The following is a 14,493-nucleotide window of genomic DNA, read 5'->3' as shown; positions in this document are numbered from 1 at the left end:
TAACTTCTTGTCCAAATCCTTGTCCAAATGTGACCTACTAAATGAGGTCCAACGTGACCACTCTGCTTAAAATTATGATCTCCTTACCCATACCGGACCCTCTTGTCCTGCAATATTTTCTTTTCTTTTTCCCACAGGACATTGTTTCAGATAATTTGCCAATTTTCTGGTTTACTATTAATATGTATTTTATTTTTTTTTCGCTTTTTCTTTTTTTTCTTTTTTTTTTATGAAATTTATTGACAAATTGGTTTCCATACAACACCCAGTGCTCATCCCAAAAGGTGCCCTCCTCAATACCCATCACCCACCCTCTCCTCCCTCCCACCCCCCATCAACCATCAGTTTGTTCTCAGTTTTTAACAGTCTCTTATGCTTTGGCTCTCTCCCAATATGTATTTTAAAAAACATCTCCCTTCACCACAGTGTTAGCTATATAAAGGCAGGAAATTGTTCTCAACTGTATCCCAAGCACCTGAAACAGTTCTTGGCATAGTAGCCTCAGTAAATAATTGTTGCAGGAATAAAGAAATGGGTCATATCATAATTTCTGTAGTGGGTTAGCATCTTTTAAGCCCAGAAAGATTTTAGAGCCAACTGTAGAAACAGGTAATAGAATCAAAACTATTATTTCTCTTTTGCCCTAAGAAAAGTCTATGCATTTAGTATTGTGTGTATTTGCATTATTTAAAACAGTTTGACCTATTAGAATACCAAATCTAACTTCTAGTTCGAATTTTAAATTTGTAATAGAGCAAGTAATTTATACTTTTTAAAAATCAACTCTATTGAGGTAAAATTTATAGTTAATAAAATTCAAAATATTATGCTTGTTATTTAAAATTGGGATCTCACCATGTTTATCACAGGATGGAAACACTTAAAAGAATTTAGGATTAGGGGTGCCTGGTTGGTTCAGTCGGTTAAGCTCCAGGTTCACAGGTTTGAGCCCCACGTCCGGCTCTGTGCTGACAGCTCAGAGCCTGGAGTCTGCTTCGGATTCTGTGTCTCCCTCTTTCTCTATCCCCCCATCCCCCCTTCATGCTCTCTCTCTCTGTGTCTCTCTTGAAAGTAAATAAACATTTTTAAAAAAGGATATCGCAGTAGTCATATTTTTTATTTCTTTATTATAAAGGTGATTTTTAGAAACTGTAGAGGCTTTGTTATTTAAGTTAGAATATTGAGGTTCTTAAAAACAAAATAATGTATATCATTGAAATGTTTAAAAGGATTTAATCGCCAAGCTTATCAATCAGATGAAATAGTTGTCAAACATCTTTAATAGTGAGGGATAAAATCTATTAGATTTATAAATAGAATGCTAAGATTTTTAAAAATGTTTTTTGATGTTTATTTTTGAGAGAGAGAGACAGAGAGCAAGTTGGGGGGGAGAGTGCAGAGTGAAAGGGAGACACAGATCTGAAGCAGGCTCCAGGCTCTGAGCTCCCAGCACAGAGCCTGACGCGGGGCCTGAACCCACAAACCAAGAGATCATGACCTGAGCCGAAGTCGGACGCTTATCTGACTGAGCCCCCCAGGCGCCCCTGGAATACTAAGATTTTTAAGCAGTAATTCAAATATCAAAGGACTAGATTCTTAAATATTTACCTCAAATAAATGTAGTTTGATTTTATAACCAGAGAAACTTCTGTACCATTTTCTTCACACAGAAAACTTTCTTCTTGAGTTTCAAAAAGCTCACAATAATATAGGAAAGGATTTGCATTTCCAAGGGTTGAGGGGTTAAGGTGAGCTCTTCTTCTTCCAGGTCGGCACCCCCAAATGGGCCCGAGAATTCATCCAGCTACCGGGATGGAGGTGACTGAGATCTGCTTCTTGTGTGCTATGCTACTGACATTTCCATTCTTGACACGTCTCTCTTCTTCCCCCAGCTGCTGGCTGCCTTCCTTCTCTTCACGAAACCCCTGACAATTGCCCTGTGTCCTTGGTCTGTTTCCCACAGCAGCTGGGCCAACATTTACTTTTCTAGAGACGTTTACCTCAGTCCCTAAAATTACTAGTGTCGTTTGGGGAGAAGGCAGAGACCTTTATCCCAGGGGATAGAATGTGTGTGGCCTTTGTAATGGTGAGTACAAATTCCACGGCAGAGAGAGAGGCAGGGAGAAACAACCCGGGGCAGAAAAACAGTAAGGAAAAAGGACACTGAGGTGAGACTGGTGTGAAATTTTAATACAGCCTGACACAACACAGAGCATTTTAATTTTTTTTTTCAACGTTTTTATTTATTTTTGGGACAGAGAGAGACAGAGCATGAACGGGGGAGGGGCAGAGAGAGAGGGAGACACAGAATCGGAAACAGCCTCCAGGCTCTGAGCCATCGGCCCAGAGCCCGACGCGGGGCTCGAACTCCCAGACCGCGAGATCGTGACCTGGCTGAAGTCGGACGCTTAACCGACTGCGCCACCCAGGCGCCCCCAGAGCATTTTAATATAGTGCTGTTAATTTTAAAAAGGGACACATACATGTGTTTACATGATGTGTACATTTTTTGTTTTGGTCCCAAACCTATGTAGGTCATCTACTTGACCTTCAAGCTTCCAAGAGTACCTACCTACTCCAGAATTCTTCAGACAATGTGAACCATAAGCACAATGGGGTTGATGATGACAAGATGACAGAGACGTCACAAAGTCAGTGCCGACATGTGTCTGTGAGTGGCTCTGCAAGCTATAAGGTGATCCTGTCTAATTTGCAAATACTTAGCAGTAATTATGACACCATATGTGATCAACTATTCTGTTAACTAGGCAAGTGATTTTTGCTGTTCGGACACTTAAGTTGGTACAGACTCTTCTCAATGGCATTTTGGCAATTTTTATTGAGACTCTTGAGACTGTTTAAAGCCTCCGTTTCACCAAAATAGCACAAGGAAGATATTCTGAAGAGTAAAATATTGTATACGAAGACTCATTGGAGTATTTGTTATACTAGTAAATTAGAAACAACTTAAGTCGGTAGACATCTTTATTGTTTGGAGATGAAATGTTGGAGACACAAAATGAGTTGTGACAGAATGATCCCCTCTGTGGGTAAGAATAAGATCATTTAAAGTGGGTATCTTAGGGGCACCTGGGTGGCTCAGTCAGTTGAGCGTCTGACTTCAGCTCATGTCACGATCTCAGAGGTTGTGGGTTTGAGCCCCACGTTGGGCTCTGTGCTGACAGCTCAGAGCCTGGAGCCTGCTTCAGATTCTGTGCCTCCCTCTCTCTCTCTTTCTGAAAAATAAACATTAAAAAAAATTTTTAAACGAAGACTAATTGGCAGTCCACACTGAACAGGTTTTGTAAGAGCGTCAAATATCCATGTCTGTATCCACACTATAGGGTTCATTAATTAGCATAGAGCAGATCTCCTCAACTGACATTTCGGACCAGATAGTTCTTTGCTGGAGGTGAAAGGCTGGAAGCTTCCCTGTCCATTGTAGAACGATTGGCAGCAATGCTGACCTCTACCTCCTGGGTGTTCGTGGCATGGACCCCTCCCCCAGTCATGATCACCAAGATGTCTCTAGACATTGCCAAGTGTCCCTGCAGGGGAGAAGAGGGAGTAAAATCGCCCCAGTTGAGAATCCGTGGCATACGGAATGTTAGAATTTGGGGGGGGGGGAGTAGCAAAAAAACCAGGTGACCAAGATATGTAGATTGGAGGGAAATATACCTACCCCCTCATCTGAAATGATAAAATAACACAACAAGCCAAGCGGCCTCTGAGGCTGGAGGGGAGGGGATAGCAATAGGACCATGACACATACATTTCTGTGCCCCTCCCTTAACAGACGGTCCATCACCTGATCTCACCAGGTTAGCTTTTCTGCCAGAAAGAGTTCTGATAATTTTGTCTTTACTTTGTCTGATTAACTTTGTCTTTGATTTTTTTCTTTCTTCTCATAATCAGAGAGCCTGAAGTACAGAGATTTGCATGAAGGGCATTAAGAGGCACTAACACGCAGTTATCAGATAAGTCATGGGAAAGACAAGTAGAGCATAGGGAATACAATCAGTGTCATATTGACAGTGTATGGTGACAGGAAGTAGCTGCAGATACCGCGGTGAACACTGCGTGACGCATACAGGTGTCAGATCACGGTGTCGCACACCCCGAACTAACCTAAGACCGGATGTCGATTATAGTTCAGTAATAAAAAAGAAAAAAAAAGAAGAAAGTTGGGACTTCCATGAACTTCGAAGAACAGGTGTGATAATATTTTCTGCGCCTGTTTGCCCTTAAATGCTTGTATGTGTGGCGGAAGTCTGAGACGTGCCTTCGCTGTATTAAACCACCTCGGGGTGAAGTTGTCAGAGATGGGGACTCCACAGTCGCATGACGGGGGAGCGATGTTAATCGAGCTGCGGCGGGAATCACACGGCAGTCTACAAGTGCATCACGCCGGCACGCACACCTTGAACTGACACGATGTTAAGTGCCAGTCATATCTCAAAACTTTTAAATTAAAATAAATACCTCGAAGGAGAAAACAACTGATATCAATCCCAAAGAGTCAAGGCAATTGCGAGCTGACAATAGGTACAAAAAATAGATAAAGTTATTCTGAAAGCAGAATTTCAGAGGGTTTAAACAAACGGAGAGTCAGCATGGTGTATGGCAGCCAAATATTTTTTAATTTTTTTCGTTCTTCCTTTTTGTAAATACAGCAGAATATTAAACCTATGTTGAAACAGGAGAAATACGAAAGGCAAAATTTCCCTTTGATTTTCTTAAACAAAACGTCTACTTAAGAAAAAACAGAAGTTTACAAGCAAAAGTAATGTAGGCGTCTGATGGTGTCTTGCCTCAATTACTCTTATCTAGACTCACTGTTTTCAGACTTGATTTGTCCCAGTTTACCGTCCACTCAGATTCTGGAATAATCTTTCTTAAATGCAAAGCTGTCAATACTGTGTCTGAAAACAGACGTGGAGGTGAATCGTAGAGGCTGCCGCATAAAGCCTAAACATCCTAGCATGATAAATAATGTGAATGCACATGAGACTTTTAAATCATTTTGACATCCCAAGATCTCTCAGTTCTGTCATTCCCTGTATAAACTCCTCATGACAGAAGTTAACACTTTACAATGTTCTGGATTCTTCTTTCGGAGGCAGCGGGGAGATCAATAGGGAAACTAACATTTTGCTCTGGGGCCAGTACATTTTGGAATTAGGGAATCGAAACGTGGAAAAGAGGAAAATTGGCAGGTCTTCAGAAACTTGAGTCTTTAGGAAGGGAGATGCATATAGGAAGGCAATATTGGGCCTTCCAATCGTATCTAATTGGACTTGTGTATTTTCCGGAAGAGTGGAGCTCCCTTTTAGAATCTCAACGACTAGGCTCCTCTGGCTGCCACGGCATTGCTTTACCTTGAGGGCATTTTCTGATTCCACTAAATAAAACGCAAGCTTCCTGCATCAGAAGTTAACCCAGAAATCATGGAGGCTAAGAGAGTCATACAGCTAGTGGCCCAGACAAAATTCAATGATGTTTGTTATGACCATTGGCAGTCCTGGGAAATCCGCCAACCCCCTCATCCCTGAGCTATGGGCCTTTCCCCCTGCCTCACTCATGCTGCTAAGCCTAGACCAAGCTTCCACAGGTCTGCACTGAAAACGAACAGAAAAAATAAAATTCCCCAACACACAGCCCCAAATGCCACCCATGCACACACCAAAGTACAGAGCCCACCCCTCATCCCAAAGCCACCTCTTCCAGAACCCAGGGGCCACCTCTGTCTGATGAATGTCCTCATCTCCGTGGTTGTGCAGTCTACAAACAGGAGAGTTATGACTGCAAGCACAGCCCCGGGCGTCTCAGGGGATCGTCCAGTGGGAGAAGGGCTCTCTTCAGAAAGGTTCTCTCTGGTCCCAGAGAAAGCAACTCCATGTCCCCTGTGGTTAATTAGGGGAACCCTGGCTGCCATGCTCCCCTTTCGTGAAGTTGCCACACCTTTGGGAAGCCAGGTCTTTGAGTCTGGCTAGACACCACATGGCAAGGAAAACTTGGTTTCCTTTCTTGTCCAAAGGGTGAGAGGATTGTTTATATAGAAATTATCTGCCGAGACAGAAGAAGGATGAGGAACAAGAGGAGTGAAGCTAACAAAATGTGGTTCAAAGGCAGAAGGTTTTCTCCACTTTGCACTGAAGCAGCTTCAGAGTAGTTCAGTGACACACAGCAACCCTGTAGAACAACATAGAAGAATCTGCCAGCAGATGCCCAGCGAGGCTCAGCAGAACTTTTCAGAGGCATCCCGGGGATCACACAGCCATTAGCAGTAGTGGCAGGAGTGAGAACAAAGGGGTCCCACGGAGGGTATGTGGCATGCCTCGATGGTCTCAGTGGCAGATGCCTTTCCTGCCACTGGAAAGAGGTATTGACGAGCTAGCCCTTGGAGAGACCTGGGATTTGACAAGTTCCCCCACATAATGAGTGGGGAATACAACCAGAAGGATACTTTCATTCTTTCTTTTTCTCTTTTATTTAAACTAAAACGTGAGTCTAACATTTACCTCCAGGTGAGCAAAGCCAGAGGAAGAAAAAACGTACACCACAAGATGATTTTTATTCTTTTACAAAAAAGACATATAAAACAGGTATGAAGTGTTAAAAATCTAATGGACTGGCAGCAGTACATATAGAAAGGAAACAGAATTTGAAAATGGATTTGAGTTAAAAACAAAAACTAAAGCAAAAACAACAACCCTGATAGTGAAAGGAATATACATGGTAGAGTAAGGGTGACACTGTTGACTCAGTGACTAGTTTTTAAAAAGGTAGTATTTTATTTTACTTTATTTTATTTTATTTTATTTTATTTTATTTTATTTTATTTTATTTCATTTCATTTCACTTCACTTCACTTCACTTCACTTCGCTTCACTTCACTCCATGTCATTTCACTTCACTTCACTTCATTTCATTTCATTTCATTTCATTTCATTTCATTTCATACAATGAAGCTTTAATTAAACATTTGTAGTACATGCTGTTTGTAATATAAATCTCCTTATGAAGGTGGCGCCTGGGTGGCTCAATTGGTTAAGCATCCAACTTCAACTCAGGTCATGGTCTCATGGTTCGTGGGTTCAAGAATCTGTTTCAGATTCTGTGTCTCCCTCTTTCTCTGCCCCTCCCTTGCTCGCACTCTGTCTCTGTTTCTTTCTCTTACAAATAAAATAAACATTAAGATAATTTTAAAGAATCACCTTCTTAAGGTGGCACCCATCAATTATAGCAAAATTATTTATTCATTCAACAAATGTTTGCATGTAAGAAGGTGGTATTTTATTTTATTTTATTTTATTTTCAACGTTTTTTATTTATTTTTGGGACAGAGAGCGACAGAGCATGAACGGGGAAGGGGCAGAGAGAGAGGGAGATACAGAATCGGAAACAGGCTCCAGGCTCCGAGCCATCAGCCCAGAGCCTGACGCGGGGCTCGAACTCACGGACCGCGAGATCGTGACCTGGCTGAAGTCGGACGCTCAACCGACTGCGCCATCCAGGCGCCCCAAGAAGGTGGTATTTTAAAACAGACCCCTGATAAGCACTTGATGAATGGATACATTGTTAAAAAAATAATTGGATGAATGAGTGAATTCACTAATTTTAAGAATCTTCTCACTGCTTCCTCTCTATGTTGTCTGCTCCTTCCGCTTATAAATATGTTCAAATGCATTCATCTTAAAATACATACTCACCCTCTACTTATGGTTGCTTTTGGGCTACCACACGGCCTTCATTTCCCCCTTCTTGCTTTTCTTTAGAGAGTAGTTTACCTTTCTATGTCCATTTTGCTTTACATTTTTACCTCTCATTCACACGAACCCATGACCCCAGGTAAGAAAGAACATTATTAATAACTTTGAAGTCCACTAAACGCTCCTCCTCAATCCGATCCTTGCCCCCAAACCCTCAAATGCTACGTATCACCGTTAACCTGGATATTGTGTTCATTACCCTGTAAGTGCGTGGATATGCAGTCAAAGACAACACAGTGTTTAGTTTTGTCTATTTAACTCTGTGTAAATTGGATGATATTTTAGGTGTTATTGCGCAACTTGCTTATTCACTCAGCATATTTTTGAGAATCATTCATATCAACCTATGTGGCTGCAGCTCTAAATACATACTTCCATCTCGTGTTAATGGGACACAAATTAATCATTCGTTAGGTGTGAACATTTTGTGTTGTCGAGCATTTATGCCTTCAGCTCTGTGAGAGACGGCCAAATTGTTTTTCAACGTCTGTATTCCATCAATGAAGCATGAATTTCTACTACTGTTCATCATTGTGTGTGGTCACATTTGTTGCTGTTCGGTTGTACATATAAATAATGCACTATTTTTTCGATTTGCATTTCCCTGCTTATCAGTGAGGTTGAGTGTATATGTGTGCATCTGCATGTATATTATATGCATGTATTCACCTGGTTTTTAAAATCATTTTCTTTTTAGGGGCCCCTGGGTGGCTCAGTCGGTTGAGCGACCTGACTCTGGGTCCGGTCGTGATTTTGCCGTTCATGGGTTCCAGCCCCGCGACCGGCTCTGTGCTGACAGCTCGGAACCTGGATCCTGGTTCGGATTCTGTGTCTCCCTCTCTCTCTGCCCCTCCCTGGCTTACACTATGTCTCTCTCTCCCTCTCAAAAATAAATAAACATTTAAAAAACTTTAAAAAACATCATTTTCTTTTTAATTTGCAGGAGCTATTTACAAATACTGTTGTCAGTTATATCATTTACAAATACAGCTTCCTAACAGGTACTTTGTCTTTTTATTTTCTCAATGGTACCATTTGGTAAATGGAAATACTAATATACCTGAATTTAATGATCTTTTCCTTTGTAATTTATATTTCTATTGACTTAAGATATTTTCCCTATGTGAAGTGATAAAATAGTCTCCAAATTTTATTTTAAGTATTAAAGTTTTAAAACTAAAAAAAAGTTTTTTTCAAAGGGAAGCACCTGGCTGGCTCAGTCAGTAGAGCATGTGACTCTTGATCGCAAGGTTGTGAGTTCAAGCCCCATGCTGGGTGTAGAGACTACTTAAAAATAAAATCTTTAAAAAAAAAGCATTAAAGTTGATTTCTCATATTAGACCTTCATTCTATCTGTAGCTGTATGGGAATGTAATGTCAGGACGAGTTTTATTTTAGGTCTCTCGTATGTTTAAATCGAGATTCCCGCACCACTTAGTAATAATCAGCCCTTACTCTGTAGACCCACTGTGCGTCTCTGCCCATCCTCCCCCCGTACTCTGCTCTGTGGTTTCTGTTCCGCCATATGTCAAAGCTCCACACTGCATCGGTCTATTCCCTGGCTTCCATTTGCTTGTTATGTCGCTGATATAACCTTTGATCCATAGTAGGACAGGCCTTACCATTTTAATCTTCTCCTTTGAAATATCTGAGTCTTGTCCCTCCTCCTGACGTTCCCCACTCCACCTACCCAAATGGAATTTCGGTGGAAATTGCATTGAAGGAATGGACTCATTTGTGTAGAATTGCCGTGTTTCTGTAATCAAGACATTCTATTCATTAATACATCATATCAATCCATTTATTTGGGTGTTTGATATCTTCCAACATAGTTTTATAAAGTACTGCCTCTACGTGTGACACATCCTTTACAGGTCCTTATTTTTGTTGATGTCCCAAGTGATTCATCATTAGTATTATCATCATTGTTCTGAGAGCAGCAGAGGGAATGGACAGCATGGTGAAAGCTGAGAGAGTGTTTCCAGAGAAGCAGGGCCCCGACTGGTCAGTTCTGACGCCCACCACTACTCCAGCCCCAGGGCCCAGCTCTGTACTCCCCTGTGCGACACAAGGTGATTTGGCCACAAGGAGGCCTTTGAGACCCGACCCTGGGGAATCTCTAATTATTATGTGGCACTTTCCCCTTAATTTATCCCTCAGAGGGGGAGAGTCAAATACACCACTTGCCTTCGGATCTTGCATCATCTAAAGAGAAAGTCCCAGGAAAGGATTTTTTCTCTAGAAATTCCCTGACATCCATACCCCTGCTGACAATCGGCAGGGGCTGGTAGCTGCAGAGACGCTGAAGAACGTCACTGTGGTCTCAGGCAAGGCGAGTGCAAAAGACTGTTGAAAGGAAGTTTTCCAATCTAACCGCTAACCCGCCTCCTCCTGCACCTGCCTCCTGCTTTCTTCGTATCCTTAACTCCTCTGGACTCGGATTTGCCCTCGTTTTCCAAGGTAAAGTTTCCTCAATGTCTGGGGTAAAACTTCATATTTTTAGAACTCTATTACATGAGCGAAACGGTCAAAAGAATGAAGCGCAGAATCTAGGAGAGCGGTTTTATGCACCCGCAGCTAGCTCTCGAACCGACGGCAGCGACCGGCACTTAGCGGAAGGTCAGTCAATACGTGAGTGTTAACTGAATAAACGTTTGAACGGTGACCAATGGTGCAGCCTTCCTAGTGAGAAGGGCCTCACTCAGGGCCGCAAAGCGGCCACTCTATTTGCCAGCTATGAGCCACGTAGTGCTGAACTTGCTTCCCTTTTCTCCTAACACCGTAGCCTCCCGCTTTGTCCATCTACGTTCTCCACAAAGACCACTCAGCATGGCCATTGTCTGGCTGCTTCCGGCTGAGAAAGGACAGAGAAGTAAGTGGCTGCTTCCGTGGAGAGCATTCAGACCTCACAGCTCTCCCAATGCAGGCTCCGCCCTTCTGCTAAGCACTGAAGCTTCCTCCCTTCCAAAGCCTTCTTCGAGGCTTGAGGCTGAAGGCGAGAGGCATTTTATATAAATTGCTTTTCCTAACCTGCAATGCATTTATTTTCATCTGCTTTTGACCCGAAAGAACAAAACCCAACAACGCTCTCATCTCACACTCAGGACGGTCCTGAGGATATAGAGGTACTCAGGGTACGGAGCAGACAGGACGAACGACTGGTGACTCCGGACCTAAATCCCCCACTGTGGAACAAAAAAATAATCGTGGAATTTTAAGGCCTACAGACCAGGCTCCTAGCAACTGTTTGGGATCCCCGAAAAGTGTATTTGAACAAGTTATTTCTCCCCTCTCAGTTCTCAGCTTTTCTACTTATAAAACCATAATAATCTCTCTGTCACAGGTAGAAATAAATGAAATGAAATAATGTAGGGGCACCTGGGTGGCTCAGTCGGTTGAGCGTCCGACTTCAGCTCAGGTCATGATCTCACGGTTCCTGGGTCCGAGCCCCACATCAGGCTCTGTGCTGACAGCTCAGAGCCTGGAGCCTGCTTCGGATTCTGTGTGTGTGTCTCTCTCTCTCTCTGTCCCTCCCCTGCTCATGCTCTGTCTCTCAAAAAGGAATAAACATTAAAAATTAAAAAAAAAATAAACAAAATCAAATAGTCCAGGCGAGAGGTAATGCACCCTGCTCTCACGAACATTAAGTTGCCTTACAAAAAGTCTAGCTGGCCCTTCTCCCTAACAGGTAGATTTCCATTGCAGCTGGGTTTCGTGGCAGGCGTAGTTACGTTAGAAGTGATTTTTTATTTGGAATGATTTCCTTCCTGTTGGCTCTTTGATGTGGCTTAGGAGGTGTGCGGTGTGTGGAGTGGAGTTACATGCCTGCCCAAAATTCAGTGACAAATAGTCAGGCGCAAGGTGGTTCTGGAGAGACTCTTGGTCTGAGGAACTGTCAGGATCAAGCACTGAGAGAGGCAGAGAAGGGGGAGAAGGAGAGGGATGTGAGCAGGGGTATTTCCTGGCATCTGGGCACTTGGCATCTAATGGGAAACAGATGTCACCGTGAAACAAAACAGAAACAAAGCAGAAGTGGAGATGACCAGCCCGCCAACCTCACGTTAGGGATCAGGGCCAGAAAAAATGGGGGAGCAGCGTGATGAATTATTGAGACAAGGGCTCCTGAGAGTGTCTTTGTATTTTTTTTTAAACTCGCTGTGAAGAACAGGAGTGGAGAATAGTTGGAAAGAAAGGTACACATTTTAAAGCTAAACACAGAGAGGCAGAGAGTGAGGGGGAGAACCAAGGAATTAAAAAAGTGAGCCCCCAGCAAGTATTTCTGGAGAATTCATTTGTGTGTCGCTTTGTGTTTTCTTTGCATCCGCTGAAGATGTTTACAAAAGATGTATTGAGGGGCACCTCGGTGGCTCAATTGGTTGAGCGTCCGACTTCGGCTCAGGTCATGATCTCGCGGGTCGTGAGTTCGAGCCCCGCGTCGGGCTCTGTGCTGACAGCTCGGAGCCTGGAACCTGCTTCGGATTCCGTGTCTCCCTCTCTCGGCCCCTCCCCGACTCGCACTTTGTCCATCTCTCCCTCAAAAATAAAGAAACGTTGCAAAAAAATTTTTTAAAAGATGCGCTGAGGGGTCCCAAAGCCAAGATTACAGATATTTCTAGCAGGTTAGAGATCTCTACAGCTGAGAGATATTTCTAACTATCCTGTCTAGGGTCCCAGAGTCAACTTAGGTAACTGATCACAGAAAGGAGCTGTTTCCGGTGTGTGATCGCCACGCCAGTTTCAGGAGTTTCTCTGTCTCTTTTCTTCCGCTGGCAGATGACGGAGTTGGTGACCGGTGGGAATTTGACTACGGTGACTGAGTTCCTCTTCTCTGTGTTCCCACATCTGCCTGAAGGTGGCGTCCTCTTCTTCGTTCTTCTGCTTCTCACCTACGGATTTATCGTAACTGGGAACCTAATGATATTCATCGTCGTCCGGCTGGACAGGGCCCTGCACACCCCCATGTATTTCTTCATCAGCGTCCTCTCTTTCCTGGAGATCTGGTACACCACGACCACCATCCCCAAGATGCTCTCCAGCCTGATCAGTGAGCACAAGACCATCTCTGTGGCTGGCTGCCTCCTACAGATGTATTTCTTCCACTCCCTGGGCATCACAGAAGGCTGCGTCCTGACGGCCATGGCCATTGACAGGTACGTCGCCATCTGCAGGCCTCTCCGGTACGCGACCATCATGACTCCCAGGCTGTGCACCCAGCTGGCCGCTGGGTCCTGCGTCTGTGGCTTCCTCCTCGTGCTTCCCGAGATCGTGTGGATTGCCACCCTGCCTTTCTGTGGCTCCAACCAGATCCGGCAGATATTCTGCGACTTTACGCCCGTGCTGAGCTTGGCCTGCACGGACACGTCCCTGGCGGTCATTGTGGACGCCATCCATGCAGGGGAGATTGTGGCCTCCTTCCTGGCCATCGCCCTATCCTACATCCGGATCATCGTGGCGATTCTGGGGATGCCCTCGGCCGAGGGCCGCCGCAAGGCCTTTTCTACCTGCGCCGCCCACCTGGCTGTGTTCTTGCTGTTTTTCGGCAGTGTCGCCGTCATGTACCTGCGATTCTCAGCCACCTACTCCGTATTTTGGGACACAGCAATTGCTATCACTTTTGTCATCCTTGCCCCCTTCCTGAACCCCATTATCTACAGCCTCAGAAACAAGGACATGAAAGATGCTCTTGGAAGGCTTTTCTGCCGTCGGAGGAGGGCTAGTGGGGTCGGGGATAGATCTAGAGGCTGAAGATAGATCAAGATAGATAGATCTTGACTTGTTCGTGAGTATGCTCTGTTTCTATCGGCACAACTACTCACTCTGTTATTACAAACAAGAACAGAAAACTGCTGTGTCCAGGGCATTGGTGGCGATGTCACAGCCTGTTCCCATCCGTGCCCCTGCCGTGTTTGTGGTCTCCGAGGCAGCCCAAATAGACTCTGCTGCAGCACAGCACAGGCTAGCTTCCTCTTCGCCCCTCCAGCTGGGCTCCTGGCCTTCTCCTCTGTGGCCCCACATGCAGATGAGACCAGACAGCAGGACAGAAGAGACATGAAAGACACCGTGGTTCTGAAAATTGCCACCATCAACTCGCCCCCAGCCCTCTCTCCATTCTTGAATCCCCCCGATGCTCAGCACCCCACATTAATAAACCATTTCCCGACACTAAAATCGTCTCCCTTTTCAGCTTATTTAATCCACAAACTCGATTCGACATCAGTGCACTGATCACATACACCAGCCACGATGGAATTCGAGGCTCGTTGGAGTGACATAAAAATGAATAGGGGTGGGACCCCTGGATGGCTCAGTGGGTTAAGCATCGACTTTAGCTCAGGTCATGATCTCAGGTTCGAGCCCCTCATCGGGCTCTGTGCTGACAGCTCAGAGCTGGAGCCTGCTTCGGATTCTGTGTCTCCCTCTCTCCCTGCCCCTCTGCTGCTCGTGCTCTGACTCTCTCTGTCCCTCAGCAACAAATAAATGTTAAAATTTTTTTTTAATAAATTGTGGCAATAGTCAACTTCTCTAACAATTTCCCATTTGAAATACCTTCACATGTCTGAATCCTCTTTAAATTTAAAAAGTCCTAAAGTAATTAGGTCAGAAATCACCATTATTTACATGTTGGAACAGAAGCTTAGAGAAATTTACTGACTTGCCTGACGTCACAGAGGTACTTAGTGACAGAGCGGGTCTTGACCTCAGGGCTCTACTTGGTGCTATG

The 14,493-nt window shown here is 44.2% G+C and overlaps 1 protein-coding gene across 1 annotated transcript; it reads left to right on the top strand.

Moving 5' to 3' along the window:
- The first annotated feature begins 12,545 nt into the window (after positions 1-12,545).
- LOC111559167 (olfactory receptor 6K6) lies at positions 12,546-13,926 on the top strand. Its single transcript, XM_023249729.2, has one exon. It carries the CDS (start codon positions 12,546-12,548, stop codon positions 13,515-13,517), a length of 972 nt encoding a protein of 323 aa, XP_023105497.2. The 3' UTR covers positions 13,518-13,926.
- Positions 13,927-14,493: the final 567 nt, after the last annotated feature.

Source organism: Felis catus, chromosome F1, assembly GCF_018350175.1.
Source record: "Felis catus isolate Fca126 chromosome F1, F.catus_Fca126_mat1.0, whole genome shotgun sequence".
Classification (NCBI taxonomy): Eukaryota; Metazoa; Chordata; class Mammalia; order Carnivora; family Felidae; genus Felis; species Felis catus.
Note: the sequence above shows the minus strand (reverse complement) of the source record. Positions and strands in the feature narration are given on the sequence as shown.